Below are 16,085 nucleotides of genomic sequence, written 5' to 3'. Positions count from 1 at the left end.
TCTCCCGCCTACACACACTCCCATTTAAACCAAATCTAAATGAAATATAGTTTACTCCTAGACGGTTAGGATTTGAGCCTCTATTCCTGTCGCTTTTAAGAAAGTTAATCCTTTTGAATACAGATCCTCCTATGATCTACTGAACAAACAACATATAGAAACGAGTGAATAGCATTTATTAACAACGCATAGAAATAAATCAGATCTGGCGTTAAATAAGCATGAAAATGTCTGACCATAGTTCTTCCGACAACTCAGAGTTCTGCCAAAGGTGCCGGGGACAATCATCCACTGTTGCATATTATAGAATATCATGATAAATTATATAAATTATATATTTAAAAAGAGACGATCTATTTCATTAACTCAACACAATAATAAATAGATAAATAACAAAGCTGATTGCCATTAGAAAAAATGTGATCTTTAAATTACATTTACATTATAGGTATTTACACCGTACAATATGCACAAAGACACACAGCTGGCCTGGTGTGAGCTTTCTCAGGATACAAACTCAAAAGGTGGTTCGTTCTCTATGTTGTCGAAAGATTTGCTGCTGAGTTTTCTGGGGTCCTCTGGGGTCCACACTTTAGCTGTACGGATAATATTTTGTTCTTTAAGCTGTTTCTCATCAGTCCATGAGAGAGAGTGCCCAGCAAGAGGAGGGAGGCCATAATCCGGGTCACTGGGGGAGGGCGAGCCTGGGAAAGAGAAAGGAGAAAACAGATTGTAAACACCCAACTATGTTCTCAGTAGTCACCCATGGTACTTCAGTCCCTTCTGAAGCAACTGAGACACTTCTCTACCCCACCTCTCAAACTCTGAGCGCCCTCTCCCTGAAACCAAAGGAGGTGCACGTCTGACTAGGACGCACGTCCTCCAAGCTTGGGTCAAGTATCAGAAAACAGAATCGAAAAGTCGTCCTAAAGGTTCCTAGTGCCCACCCGTGGTCTATCCTCATCAATCAGCCCTGTGCGCCAGGCCTCCTAACTTTCCGTCTCTGTCCCGTTTCCCTAAGCTGATGCTAAGACTCAGAAGCACTTACGGGTGCCTCGATGGCAGATGATGACCTTCTGGGCCTGGTTACCCGGGCTGTCCCCGCCCAGGTGCCTGCTGCCACCTGGGCCCCCGCAACCACCTGTGCCACCACCGCGCAGTGGCAGGTCCGCCTGCACCAGCTCGCTGAGGAAGTTGATGTAGCCTATGGCCAAGCGCAGTGTGTCTACCTTGGAGAGGCGCTTTTCGTAGGGCAGCGTGGGGATGTGCGAACGCAGCCCCTCGAAGGCGTCGTTTATGGACTGCATGCGACGCCGTTCGCGCACGTTGGCTGCTTGTCGCAGCTGCTGCAGCTCCGCCTCGGAGCGCACGCGTCGCCGTCGCCGTGCTGCCGCTGCTGCAGCAGCCCGGTTCAGACCACGGAGCCGCGCCCCAGGGGACAGTACCGCTGTACAAGGGTAGGCAAGGCACGAGGGCGGCGAGCCGGGCGAGTAGGGGAAGCCGCCTACGGGGGCACCTGCCTCACAACAGTAGCCGCCGCTGTCCTCGGGCTCGCTGGGGTCCCCCAAAGGCGGCGGGGCGAGCGCATGCGGGGCGGCCGAGGGTGCCGGCTGCAGCAGCAGGCACGCCCCGTCGCGGTAGCAGTATTCGTGCAGCTGGTGACTGAGGAACTCCACCTCCGCCTGCTCATCCCCCAGCAGCTCGTCTCCGTCCTCCAGTGGGTCCCGAGAGGACTGATCGGTGAAGAAGTCTTCCTCATCGAAGTAAGCAGACGGGAATGTGTCTAGGCCCCCGGGAAAGTGCTCCAACAGCACGGCGTCCATGACGGCCGCCACCCAGGCCCAGGGAGACTGCTGGGCTGCTCTGGGTGACGCTTAGTGAAAGATCCGTGGCAGTTCGGGCAGGTCCCGCTGCCCCTCCCTCGTGGGGCTGGCACTGAAGAAGGCGAGGAGACTGCGGGTCCCTCCTCAGGGCCTCCCTGAAGTGCGCTGCTGCTGGCTCTGGCTGGCGCTGGGGCTGCACTGGGGAGGGCTGGGACCCGCTTTTTGGAGCTGAGGGCCGGCACGCGAGGATTCTTATAACTACATCCACAGGCGCGTGCCAGGGACCCCGCGCGCCAGCCAATCAGAGCGCGTGGAGTGGTCGGGGAGGGGACCCGCAGGACTGGCAGCCGCAGGGGCGCTGTCCTCAGTTCCCAGTTCCTGCTGCTGAGCGAGGTGCTGCTTCGCCCGCTGCAGCTTTCTTTGGTACCTGCCCAGAGCTCAGCTCCCTGGACTACCTACAGCCCATGACGCTCGCCTTGGGTCCTCAGTGCTGCGCAGTGCAGCCCTGGGTTTTCTCCACTGGACTGGTACATCTAGCAGAGGTCCTAGGCGCGAGGGACTGGAGTCCCAGCCAACCAGCCTCCAGCCGGCAGCCTGAGCAATCCAAGGGTGACTGTTCTCAGAGACCGGTCGGAGATGTTTCTCTTCATACCCGGGCATAGAACGGGTGCTCTAGCCTAGATCAGGTTTGGGACTTCTATGCCATCATCAGACCCTTCCAGGACTCTTGCAAGTTCACGAAGGATGCACAGAGGTTTGATAGTGACCTAGTACTACTCCCTAAGAGTTCCAGACGCAGCGCAGGGAGCAGGAGCCATGTCCAAGGGCGCCACTCGGAGTTGGTCTGCCTCCCACTGCCCTCTCCGGCCCCAAGAAAGGGAGACCAGACGTGAGGGGCAGGTTCCAAAGCAGCGCCATGGGGTGTGTTTTTTCCACAAGCAAATCCAGACCCTGGGGGTTCTGAGCAATAAACCCGCTACAAAAGAAGTCAATTGAATTGTCCAGTGCTGAGCAGTCAGGAGTGGGGGTTGGGAGGTGCCATTGTAGTTAAAGAGCAGTGTAAATGATTTTCAAAGCCCGAGTTTCACCTTTCTGACTGGCCACCCGACCATCTTTGAGTGACTTCTCCCCCCTCCCTCGCCCTTTCGACCTTACTTCCTATTTTCAGACACCATTAAACGAACGCAACCAGCCCCAAGACACACTTTCTCACAGACTGAAGTGCAACAAAGAAACACTTGTTCAAGGTCGCGGCGGTTCCACCCTGTGAGAGTAAACGCTACCAGGACCAGTCCTGCAGTCTTTCAGCCCAGGACTGGCGTTGTCATTTCGGAGCCCGCCATTTCTCTTTTCAGACAATTTTCCTCAGAGGCGTCCTGAGTTATTAAGTAAGACTCCCTTCACGCCCACGAGTTAAGAAAGTGTCTTAAACACATCTCATTTTGGAAATTTCACTGTAGTCAAACAGAATTCCAAGGTCCAGTCATAAGGGCCAAACAATGCCTAATACTAGACCAGAAACTGAGCATCCTTGATGTGTGGAAATCTCCAGACATTTTAACCCAAAGACCACGATTTCACAGTAGGTTCTTTCGTGTGTTAGGTTTTCAGTCTGTGTCCTCCTTCATACCCCGGTCGACAGGTTCCCTGTGATGGAGGGAGGATACCTTGGAATATTTTTTTTTTTACTTAGATGTTTCTGTGATATCACAGGGGTGGAATAGGAGGGGGAGCTGTAGGTTCCAGCTGTTGGCATGCACCCAACTTTCTCACACTGAAAAACACCCAATGCCTGGGCATGGTAGTCCATGTCTATTATCCCAGGACTCTAGAGGCTGAGGGAGGAGGATTGTGAGTTCAAAGCTAACCCTGTCTAAAAACAAGGGTGAGGGCATACAAAGTTCTCCTTACCTGACTTTATTAGAATAAAACTAAGTGAATCAACCTGAGGATTTGCAAGAAGAATAAATAGCCAGATTTCAAAACCTTACCCAAAATACTGATGACCAACCAGCGCAGAGAATACTGGATTTGAACTTACAAAAACCTTCTTGGAGAAGCAAGAAGATCTCCTCTGGTGGGTGTAGGCAATGCTTGAGAAATTGTATTTGACTCCTTGATACGTTAGTGGGGTGCTGAGAGATTTGAGAGTGAGTGTATATGAGTATCTTTGTTGTTAATAGGATTGTTAATAAATTTGCTTCCTTATGGGAAACCAACCTAATAGGTGTTTGGCGGAAAGTTCCAGAAATGCTCCTTTGGCAATCAAATAAGCTGATGGGATGGGAGGGTCACTCCTGGTGGAAGCCAGCAGAGTAAGAATGGGGGGGGGGGGTAAAATTAGAAAAGAAAGCACTGGCTTGCTTTGTGTGGAACCTTCTGTCGCTCCTGTCCTTCCTACTCAGTCTTCATGATTTCCTCTTAAGGAACTGCTGGCTAGCTGCACAGTGGTGCTGGCTAGCTGCACAGTGGTGCTGGCTAGCTGCGCAGTGGTGCTGGCTAGCTGCGCAGTGGTGCTGGCTAGCTGCGCAGTGGTGCTGGCTAGCTGCGCAGTGGTGCTGGCTAGCTGCGCAGTGGTGCTGGCTAGCTGCGCAGTGGTGCTGGCTAGCTGCGCAGTGGTGCTGGCTAGCTGCACAGTGCTGCTGGTTAGCTGCGCAGTGGTGCTGGTTAGCTGCGCAGTGGTGCTGGCTAGCTGCACAGTGGTCTTGGTTTTGTCAGAAAGCAGAGACAAGACTCACAAACACACACACACACACACACAACCCCTATGTAACACATGATTATTCTTCTGGGAATAAAGAGAATTTTCTCTGGGTCACTAGAGGTCCCAACAGTGTGGATGGCGGTCCTCTGCCATTCCAAATGACAAGCTGGATGAGAAGGCTGAGACTGAACCTTGTCCTGGCAGATGAGATGCCGCTATTCTTATTCTATTCCTTTCTCCATCATCACGAATCCTCGGGGCACTGAGAAAATATGCACACACCTACTATCAAAGTCCGTAGACAGTCCACAGAGAGAGAAAGCTGGTCACACTATTCTCTAGCCAATTCAGACTTGCCTTTCTCTCCACCCTATCTTTAGAGGGAGCATTCCCAAACCCTACAAGGGACTTTCATCTCACTAGAGGATGGCATTCTCTGCTCCCATGGAGGACAGCAGAACGAGCCCCAGCTACCCTGCTGCCAAATCCTGCTGACACTTCTGGACTCTTTCATGTCTTTCGGTGGGGCCCCCTAACCTCCTGGGACTGCTCCCAGGTCTCAGCACTGGCAAAGCCACTGGCAAAGGCCACTGGACTTGAGCCTGGGCCTCCCACCTCAGCCCTTCCATTCTCATTGCCTCCTCCAGAGCCTTGGGTCTGCAGTCTTCACTTGTTTCCTCAGACATTTCTGGTCATTTCTCAGAACAATGACGGAAGGGCTAGAAATCAGGCCTCTGATTGCCCCCCGAATGAACTGGGTGAGAGATATTAGTGAGGATGGGCCTTGGGCCTTTTGATTTCTCACTGAAGATCCTTGGTGCTGCACAAGATGCTGCAGGTGCCCTTCTGGGACTCAAACAGTTCCAGTCTTCTTGCCCACAGCATCCCACAGGCCTCTCTAGTGCTTGAGAGCAAGTAGGGCTCAGTGCACCTCCAGCCCCTAAATGTGTCCCAATTCCTTGTAGTTTAAGCTGTCCCCTTACCCCTTCCTGTCAGGGTAAAAGCAGGTCTGTGGTTGTCCTCTCCTGTTTCCTTTTCCTTCTCTTCACCACACCCACATCCCTAATCTGGGGTAACTTTTTTCTTTGCTTCAGTGTCCAGTATACTCATCAGTCTGCTTTTTAAAAACCCTTACACCCCTAAACTAAGATTTGAAAATAGAGCCAGAGTTGATGCTGACTGACTCCTAAGGTCCAGTGAGCGTCAGTGACTTCCCTAAGGTCAGAGCCAGTCCGCTGACTGCTGAAAACAAACACCAGCTCCACTCAGGAGTGTTTGTACTGATGTACTGAAGTCCATCCAGGTTTCTGATAAAGCAGCTCAAGTGATCAGTACTCACCGAGCCCTACCCTGTATTCACTCTCTGGATCACTGCTGAGCCTATAAATGACTCCTAGAGAAGAAACCACTCAGTGGTGCCACACCCAACTTAAAGCAAACGATGCTAAAACCACTCTGGAACCAGCAAAAGTCTCTGACCACTGGTGTCATACTCTGTAGATTAGGGGAATTTCCATCTAGAAGACTCACCCTGTGAATGCAGCATCTCCTCCCATAACCCCTCAGAGATGTCGAACTCCATATGTTGGTGTTGAGGATGGAGCCCCGGGGCCTGCACTGTATGCATATGTAGCCTCCCAGCTTCATCCTGAACTCCACACCACATGAAGACTTTCTCCCTGCCTCACCCTGCTCTCTACCCTGGATTGTCATCTTCTGAGTGGCTGTGCCTTCAGATGCCGTGATATTGTGTCTTCGGCTCTGGGAACCCCATGACTCTTCTCTCCAATAGCTGTGAGGTCCTTGTTTGACTTAAAGACCTTATTTTAGAAGATTTTCAAATATATTTTTCACTCATCTTCATAATTCTTCAAGATAAATGGAGCTCCTTTTTATTCTACAGAGAACCACATGAGAGTGGACACTGCTTGGCCCATTAGCTCTAACTTTTCATTGGCTAAATCTTATGTTAATTTAATCCATTTCTATTAATCTGTATATCACCACATGGCAGTGGCTTACCGGGTAAAATTCAGTGCATCTACTTCTGTCTGCGGATCCTTAGTGTCTCTCTTACTCTGCTCCCTTTCTCCCAGCATGCCATTTAGTCACACCCGCCCCCAGCTCTGTTCCTCTATAGCTCTGCTATAGGCCCAAAGCAGTTCCTTTATTAACCAATGAAAGCAACACATAGACAGAAGGACCTCCTACAGCACTTCGTCTACTGAGCTGTCTTCATACAAGCCCCATTTTAAATTTTGGAAGATCATTTCCAAATAAAAAGCTACCCAGTGACTAACTGACTGGATCCAAGTGACACAGCTCACATTTGGGTCCATGATAAAAACTGAGCAGAGCTGGGCAGTGGTGGCACACGCCTTTAGTCCCAGCACTTCGGAGGCAAAAGGCAGGTAGATCTCTGTGAGTTCGAGGTCAGCCTGGTCTACAGAGTGAGTTCCAGGACAGGCTCCAAAGTTACAGAGAAATCCTGTCTTGAAAAAAAAAGAAAAAAGAAAGAAAGAAGAAAAGAAGAGAAGAGAAGAGAAGAGAAGAGAAGAGAAGAGAAGAGAAGAGAAGAGAAGAGAAAGCTGAGCAGATTCTCAGCACCATGGGGAAGGTCTCCTGGGAGATACTTCCTGCTCTTTTCCTCCGAAATTGGTAGTTTTCCTATGTTCCAGTAGATAGCACCACACCCATGTCCATAAGGACAGCTTTAATCAGGATGAGTGGGTTAGACACACACACATACACACATACACACACACACATTAGTAGGAAGACATGTTAAGAGGGGCTGAGGGGTTGGGAGTAGATATAATCAAAATACATTGTACAGCAAGTATAAAATTTTCAAAGAATTCATAAAAATATTTCAAAAAACATAAGAGAAGTCGGGCCTTGTCCTATTGGGACTGGGGAAGAGATGCAAGGTAGCTATGATACAGAATCTTCTTTCCTGTCTTACATTTCTTATTGTTAAACATTAATCTTTAAAAGAGGAAATGCCTAAATGCCGATATAATTATCCAAATAAACGTTTTCTGACATGCCAAGGTCTGTTTGAAAAACTACAAAGCTTCTGAGCTCTGTCCTTCAGACCCGTTTTTCTGGGAGGTGTTTGAACTTCAGTAATGCAAACACAGCTAGTCATTAATATCAGACGTTCCTGTCCCCATCTCTCTACTGAGCCACAGGAAGAGGAGGAAGGAATTACATAGAAACAGGAGCTTACAACCTGAGTTCCAAGTTGTCCTCTGACCTCCACAAGTGCGTCATAACAATGTGTACATGCACACAGAGACAAATACTTTAAATTTAAAATAATATTTCAATTACTAATGCTCATGAAAATCATCTGTTTTCTACAGCTCCACAGCCTGCAAGTGATGCCCACTGTTGGTGTATTTCCCACCTGTACTTGTCCTGTATCTTATAATTACCATGAGGCAGCATATCATCCTACTTTTCCTAAGTGCTTATTGACAGGTTCCAATGGTGACTGGGGGGTTCACTACCCAAAACACCACCCACTCCCTGTGGGAACTCAGTTCACCTCATACTTTCTGCCTTTGTATTCTGCTCATAGTCTGACCTTATTTCTTGCCAGGTAGGTCATGATTTTTATTCTTCAGATCTTTCCCTACTTTATATTCATAATATCTTTCAAGCCAATCAGAGACCCTAAAGATATTTGGGCTTTGCAGTATCATTATTCCTGAGGCTCCCTTAAACTCTGCCTAGAGCCAAAACTTTGTGTCACAGTTGGCCTCAGCTGGGATTTAAGAAATGTCTAATGGGGCTGGGTTTGTAGCCTGGGTGTTAAATCTCTTGCCTAGCCAGCATGAAGCATCTGCTGGGCATGGTGATACATGCCCGTAATCCCAGTTGATGGAGGAAGGTCATTGGTTAAAAAAATAAAGAAACTGCTTGGCTGGCCCTCATAGGTTAGAACACAGGTGGGTGGAGAAAACAGAACAGAATGCTGGGAGGAAGAGGAAGTGAGCTCAGACTCGACAGCTCTGCCCTGCTCCCGGGCAGACAGACGTGATTCAGCTCCGACCCAGGATGGACATAGGCTAGAATCTTCCCGGTAAGACCAGTGCTCACAGATTATTAGAGATGGGTTGATCGGGATATCAGAATTAGCCAGTAAGGGCTAGAGCTAAAGGGCCAAGCAGTGTTTAAATGAATACAATATGTATGTTGTTATTTCGGGGCCTAAGCTAATGAGGCGGCCGGGGTGATGGGGATGCAGCCCCGATGCTCCTTATTACTACACCCAGCACTCTGTATGTGAAGGCTGGATGACCAGAAAGTCAAGGCCAATGAGGTCAGCCTAAGATACCCAAGATTCTTTGACCCTCATCCTCCACCCCACCCCCACAAAGCATCTAGCATACCATGCCTGGTTCAAACATGATGATACCCAATGTTAGGTAAGAACCATCAGCTTCTGTGAGGGATATTTCCTAAAATTTGCATAAGTTTTGATGATCAAACTTTTTTAGAAGAATTTTTGAACAGTAGAGAGACAGTTCAGAAGTTTGGGCACTTACTACTCTTGTAGTGCCTGGGCTTGAGTCCCAGCGTCTACTTGGGGGCTCACAATCTTCTATAACTCTAGTTCCAGAGAACTCGGTGTCACTTCTGGCCTTTTCAGGTATCATGCTCACGAGTGGCAGATAGACATCAATGCAGGCAAATCACACATATACTCAAAACTTATTAATCTTATAGCCATTTACTTATTCGCACACGCCATGGTGAGTAGAGCTCAGAGTATAACTTTCAAAAATAGGTTCTCAAATCTCCTATGGATTCTGGTTACTGAACTCAGATCATCAAGTTCCCTTACCACCTCTCTGGCCGCCACTTGTGCTTTCTAACAAATAAGCCCCTGAGTGTCCCTTGTTATAACTCAGGATTTTTTACTTCTGTGACTCTACTCCTGGGGATCTTAATATCTGTAATATTTTGTTTGATTACTTCACAGACTTGCTAACAGTCACAAAGTATAGAATATGTGACAAGCACACACTAGGAGGTGCTGGCTCCTCGGTAGTGGTGGGGGTCACTGAAAGGTGGCATGGAAGAATGTGCACCCGAGGTGGGATGCGATCCGACAGGAGCCGTTCCTCCTGTTGTTGGCCACACAGCCTGCTTCCTAGGCTTGTAGTGGACAAATGAGCAGGTCCATCAGCAACTCTGACTACGTCACCATTGATGCCCAGCACAGCACACTTTTCAGCTCTTCTCATGACTCAAAACAGGAAGGATTCTGTCCACTTCTGGCTTTTTCTACTGCTCATGCATCCAAAGTGGGAGCTGGAAAAGTGGCCCTCAGTGTAGCCCCTCACAAGGAAGCTGTGCTGGGGCAGAGCAAGATCAGAGCAATCATCAGGTACCCAGGGAGGGCATCCTTCTCTACTGTGCAGGGTCCTTCTCCTGGGCATACCACACTTGCTCATGTGAGGGCTGTCATCTTCCCTGTCACACAGCCATTCTCATTAGCCTCAGAGATATCTAGCATGTGAGTCTCACCTAGAAGGAAAGAGAAGTCGGATTGACTGTAGGCCTCACAGATCACTCATTCCTCAGCAGTCAGCAGCTGTGTTCACAGCAGTTTCTCTGGTCTTACGTTCTTGCAGCTGAGATTAATTTCCTAATGAGATATGTCTTTGGATGTGTCAGTTGTATGATTTTCTTTCAACAGCTTTAGGATATTTTTTCGATTTTATGGTATAATTTAGTGATGATCATCTGAAAAACAATTAGATGGCACCTTATAACCTGGTCTCAACATGGACCTTGGGGCCTGTGTTTAGGATTGTGGTTGTGCAGTCCAAACTATTGTAGTCACTTCAGGCTTACAGAAATGTCACCGATGCTATGCTTATGTCAATAAAAGATGAAATAGCACAATATATAGGAGGCAAAGCTATCATGAAGGTAACCTAAGTGAGTGTAAAGCTTGGGTCTTCACACGGCACAGGGTGGACAGAAGACAAAGACCACCAACACCATGTCAGCTTCATAAACAAGGGACAGTATAAGGAAATTATATTACCTATCATATTAAATAGGTTAATTTGAATTTTATGGATTTTCAAATTTTCGTATGGAAAAGTACTTTGTTTTTCAGTTGCCTAAGAACAAGACATATGAAGAATCTCTTCTAGGGGCCAGTGGAATAGTTCAGTGGGTAAAGAACGCAGCTACCAAGACTGATGACCTGAGTTTGATCCCTGGGACCCACATGATAGAGGGAGAAATTCTTTTCTCAAAAGCTGTCTTTTGACACAAGTACTCATACACATACATGCGCTCATGCACACACAAAAACAACCCATCAAACAAACGAACAAATAAAAGGGGCACTTTACTTTGTATTTGCAATTATTTAAGTAATTCACATTAATAGTATCTTAACATCAATATTAAAAGCCTATACATTTTCATTTTTCAAGACTGGTTGAACCTGAAAAACATTTCACTTTTCTATGAAAAGGTGGGTATTTTACATAAATGTCCAGATAGATAAGTTGTGTGCCTACATACACATACATGTACTTAGTATGTTTAACAGTATATATACATATTGAGAATAGAGTTTATGTGATGGCTTAACAGCTACAAATGCATATCAGCTCTTGCAGGGGACTAGAGTTTGGCTCTCAGTACCAATATCAGGCAGCTCACATCTCCTCTTGCTCCACCGTCAAGGGATCTGATGCCCTCTTCTGACCTTTGTGGGTACCTTCACACATGTGTGCATACTACATAAAAACACATACACATAAATTAGAAAAATAAATGTTTTTAAAGAAATAAAATTCCAGGAGCATATACTTGCTTTCAGGGTTAGTGAACAAAAATGAGGTTCAAAATAATTAAGCAAATAAGGAGAGAAGAGTCAAGAGGAAAGTTAGAAACTAAGAAACTTACACAAAAAAGGGGCAGAAGAGGGAAGAACAAAGACACATGTCTCTCACACACACACAAAAAATCATGTACAGTATCTGCTCTAGCATTGGTAGTTTATTCTGTATTCTGGAAAAGCAAATCTTGCTGACCTTACAGCTTAGTGACTAGAACAGTGGAAAGAAAAATTAGCACTAGCCTCCAGGAGTGCTGAGTGAATGTGATGAGCCTGTACCCAGAAGCACTCACTTCCTGCAGTAACCCACCCTGTCTCCCTACTCAGTGGATAATAGGTGAGTGTTTACCAAATGTCTGTACAGCAAAGAAGAAGGGTAAGAAGTCAATCTACAAGTATTCAAAGAGCTAGCATTCTTTCCCATTGTTATGTTCCACTTTGAGCCATGCCTATACAAGGGCAACACTTTAAGAGTCTGTTGTTTTCTACCCTATATGTAATCGCAGCACTTGGGACTCTGTTGCAGGAGGACTGAGAGACTGAAGCTGGCTTATGCTATATAGCAAAATTCTATCTAAAAAATAGGTTGGTTGTCTCTCAATTTTTTTGTTATTTTTGGATAAAGTAGCAAATATCTGAAGTTGAGATTGGTTAAAGCACGGTGCTCTATGACCTGTATTCCTAGTTTAGAGTCACGACATGGTAATGCACACAGAGTGGAATTCAGGTGACAATTCAGGTGGCAGCCATGTGTCTTAGTTAGCACAGGGACAAATCTAGCTGCAAGGGAAGCAGAGAGACTTAGTTCTAAGTTTACTTGCCATATTCCTGGTTAAAACATTGGAAACTATCAAAAAAGGGAGAGAGAAAAAGGGTTGGAAAGTAACCTTGTCTGACACACCTCATTGCCTTTTTACAAATGTAGTCTTGTAAATCTGTGTTTAAATAGTATATACGTAATTGCTAATTCATGGGCATGCTTTAATTATTTGGTTTTATTTTATTTTTTATTTTATGTGTATGGGCGTTTTATCTGCATATAAGTTTGTGCTGCATGTGTGTGCCTGGTGTCCACCAAGACCATAAGATGGCATGGGAGCCCCTAGAACTGGAGCCACAGATAGTTGTGACCTGCCACGTAGCTTCTGAGACTTTTGAACCTGGGCCCTGGAAGAGCATTCAGTGTTCTTAAGTCCTGAGACATCTCCTTAGCCCCTCATTGGGTTTGTTTTAAACATGCACAAAAGGAAATTTTAAGAAAATGAGTAACAAAATTATAGAAATTCTACCTTTTTTTTTCTGTACCCCTGAACAACTGTTTTTTTTTTTTTCAAGACAAAGTTTCTCTGTAGCTTTGGAGCCTGTCCTGGAATTTGCTCTTGTAGACCAGGCTGGCCTCGAACTCACAGAGTTTCCACATGCATGTGTGTGTGTGTGAATATGCATAAGCACGCACACACTGCTTTAAGACTTACTTATTAAGCTGTCTTATTAAGAAATACATTTTAAGAATCAACTCTATTCAAGACACTGTGTTAAATGGGAGGAAACAGGGAAAAGATGTCGTCTCCTCAAGATTCCCTCCTTAATGCATTCTTAGCGACTCAAGAAAGGAGTTCCTAAAAATTAGAGTGTAGTGCAGTAAGGGACACTGGTGAGAAACAGGGGCTCCATCGGATAGGAATGGGGGTGTGGGAGACTTCCTACAGCCAGTGATATTGAGCTGGGTGTGTGATTCAGTAGCATGTGTGGACCTGAGTTCACTCTCCAGCTCATGTCCATACAAACACGCCTGGCCATGGAGGAGAGGAGCAGAAATGTGTTCCTAAGAAGGTGAAAGTGTGTGTCAAACACAGTGGCTTGAAATAGTTCACAGACTCCTCCACCCAGTTTAGAGAAAGTGCCAGCAAATCTGCAGGAGAGTGAAGTCTCCACGCCAAGCAAAGCGCAATGCTTTGCAATAGCCTTTTACCATCCACCCCCTCCCAAGGGCAGTGGCCTGGTGATGACCACATGGATAACCCACCAAGACCCGTGTCCTCAAAGAAGGCCCGGTGCTCAAAATTGTCCTTTTTGCCCTCTTCAAAGGCCAATTACTTCGGGGCCATTGATCTCAGCAAGAGGCAGCAGAGGAAACAGCTGCACCATAAGGTAGCAGCCTACACAGCAGCCCAGTGGCCTGGCCAGGCACAGTCCTTGCATTCAAGGTAATGTTCTAAATTAGGGAGTCGAATTTAAAACAAACAAACAAACAAACAAAAAACACAGAATTTTAAAATTTACTGAATTTGTTTGGAAGTGTTTGGGGAGTTGTGAGGGAGGTGGTCTCTTGTATACCCTGAATCTCAACCCTAGTAGTTATCCTTCATCAGTCTATTCCCAGAGAATTACGTCATATGAAAGATATTTCTGTGACACATGCCAGAAATCCCAGATCTTGGGAGACTGAAACATGAATTTGAAGCTAAACTGGGCTATACCACAAGATTTTGTCTCAAAGGAAAACAAAAACAACAGGGAAGGGGGGGGGGTCTTTCTTTATTCTTACATGCTTCTAATCCTTGGGATTTTCCCTCAGAAGTCTGGCACCCCCATGCCTGAATACAAAATTGTAAAACTCGAAGAAGGAAGAAGAAACGCCTAGGAAGACCCCTGAGTGTAACATGAGATACTCTAGGTGCAAAAGCTTTCTCTGCTGTAGATTTCCCTCCGCAGTCTAAGAGGGTGTGAGGGACTGATGCTGTGGTTGTATCTCCAGTACGCAAACAGCACCTTCCCCTGGAGCTGAACAGGCTTGGGGTACTTTGTGGATACTTTGAAAGGTTACTAGAAGTTAACCCAAAGCTCCTCTGCGTTCACAGATTGTGGAAGACGGTGTGGCAGAAATACTTCTACAAGACAATATGTCCTGTGCTACTCATCCCTTTAAGACGAGATGCAGCCATATGAACCACTCAGACTACTGGGACAGGCTCCAAAGCTACAGAGAAACCCTGTCTTGAAAAACAAACAAACAGACAAAAAAAAGAATGGAAATGGCATGCCACTTGGGGAGGAAGGATGTCTCAGGAGGCAGAACACAGCTGACCTCCTTTGAGTCCCTCTTCTGAGATGATTGTGGAAACACTGCTGTCTGTCAGTTTGGGGACCTATGATGGTCACAGATCTCCATCAAAATATTACAGAAAAGGTAACAGTTTGCCTGAACTATATGAAAACGGTGGTTTTGTTAAGCCATTGAGATCTGGGGACAACCACTACAGAATCTCCTGACTTGGCATACCTATGCATTGCAAATCGAATTCCACACTGTGTGACTGTATAACACATTGTACGGATGTGTGCTAGTCTGAAATCTTCTAGTGGATACCAACATGACGTTCTTAAATCTTCCAAGGGGACTATGAGATGAGAGACAGATCTATCAGAATCAGAGTAGAGTATGTGGAGGCCATGGGAAGGAAAAGATAGCAAGTATGATAGAGAATGAACACCCCCCTGGTCTCCACCCTCTCCAGTAATAGAAGCCCAGAGTTTTAGTTTAGTATGTAGCCACCCAGAATAACAATCACACTCTCTAAACTACACTTATAATCTAGAGTGTAGCTGAGAAACTCAGAGGCTGTGAGCAGATACGAGGTTCCCATGTGAGTCAGCCTTTGACGAAGGGCTGAGCCTATGCTGTCCCTTTCTCCCTTTTCACTGTTGGTTTGAAGGCAAGGGAAGGGTTGGAGCAGTCATTGTGAACCACCAGTTGTAAATCTCTCTGGAAGACAAATGAACATTATTATACAGAAGGAACCAGTGTGTCCAGTATTGATTAGCTTCCAAGCCTCTAATCCATACCCAGTTGTGTTCAGCCTTTGTCAGAGATACACTGCTGTCTTGATTTCTTTTTTAAAAAAAGCTACTTCGTATGAAAGAGTAGAGAGGAGGAGGAATATATCATTCTTCATGATATATGTAATTCATTTGCATAGTAGCACTAAGCAGCATGTGTTTATAATGTAGAAGTCACCATGGGGTCAGGTTGGGTATTATAACTCTATGGTAGAGTGTTGACATGTTCACATGGGTGTCCCAGCTAGCCTGCCATATCTGAAAGAACACCTCCACGCTCTCCACTTCTTCTGCGCCTCCTGTCATTGCTTCACATACCTTTAATTCTTTTTCTTTCCTGTGGACCAGTTCTATCTGCTTTGGGGCCATTTTACAGAAAACATGGCTGTCTTAAAGATGCACAGCACACATTTATTCAATGACCATTCCGTGCTGGCAACTGTGATGAGCATCCATAACAGAATACACTAAGCAGCTTTCTGTCATAGAGTTTGAAGACTCTTAGGAACAGAAGGTAGTGTGGGGGTAATCAAGGAACAGACGGGCAATGATTACCATGACAATTGAAGGCAGACAGAACTTTATTAAGGATGAAGAGAGAAGGAGGAGGAAGACCTTTAGTCTAGGGCTAGGAAATTTGCAGTAGCCCTGCTATGAAGGTTAGCATTTTATCAACTAGCCACTTTAGAGCAGATAAACAGCAGCTGGAAGGAAGAAAAAAAATACGAGATCTACCATCCATATTTTTATCTTATTCTTTTAAGATTTGCACATCTCATATCATTCTTCATGACATATGTAATTCATTAGCACAGTGGCATTAAGGAGTGCATGTTTATAA

General features: G+C 46.1%; 1 protein-coding gene across 1 annotated transcript; it reads right to left on the bottom strand.

Annotated features, from left to right (window-relative positions):
* Positions 1-243: 243 nt before the first annotated feature.
* Ptf1a (pancreas associated transcription factor 1a) lies at positions 244-1,823 on the bottom strand. The gene is made up of 2 exons (XM_075971107.1): positions 1,049-1,823; positions 244-704 (listed from the first exon to the last, which is right to left on the bottom strand). The coding sequence occupies exons 1-2, from the start codon at positions 1,821-1,823 to the stop codon at positions 505-507; spliced, it is 975 nt and encodes a 324-aa protein (XP_075827222.1). The 3' UTR covers positions 244-504.
* Positions 1,824-16,085: the final 14,262 nt, after the last annotated feature.

The sequence above is a fragment of the Microtus pennsylvanicus genome, chromosome 4 (genome assembly GCF_037038515.1).
Source record: "Microtus pennsylvanicus isolate mMicPen1 chromosome 4, mMicPen1.hap1, whole genome shotgun sequence".
NCBI lineage: Eukaryota > Metazoa > Chordata > Mammalia > Rodentia > Cricetidae > Microtus > Microtus pennsylvanicus.
Note: the sequence above shows the minus strand (reverse complement) of the source record. Positions and strands in the feature narration are given on the sequence as shown.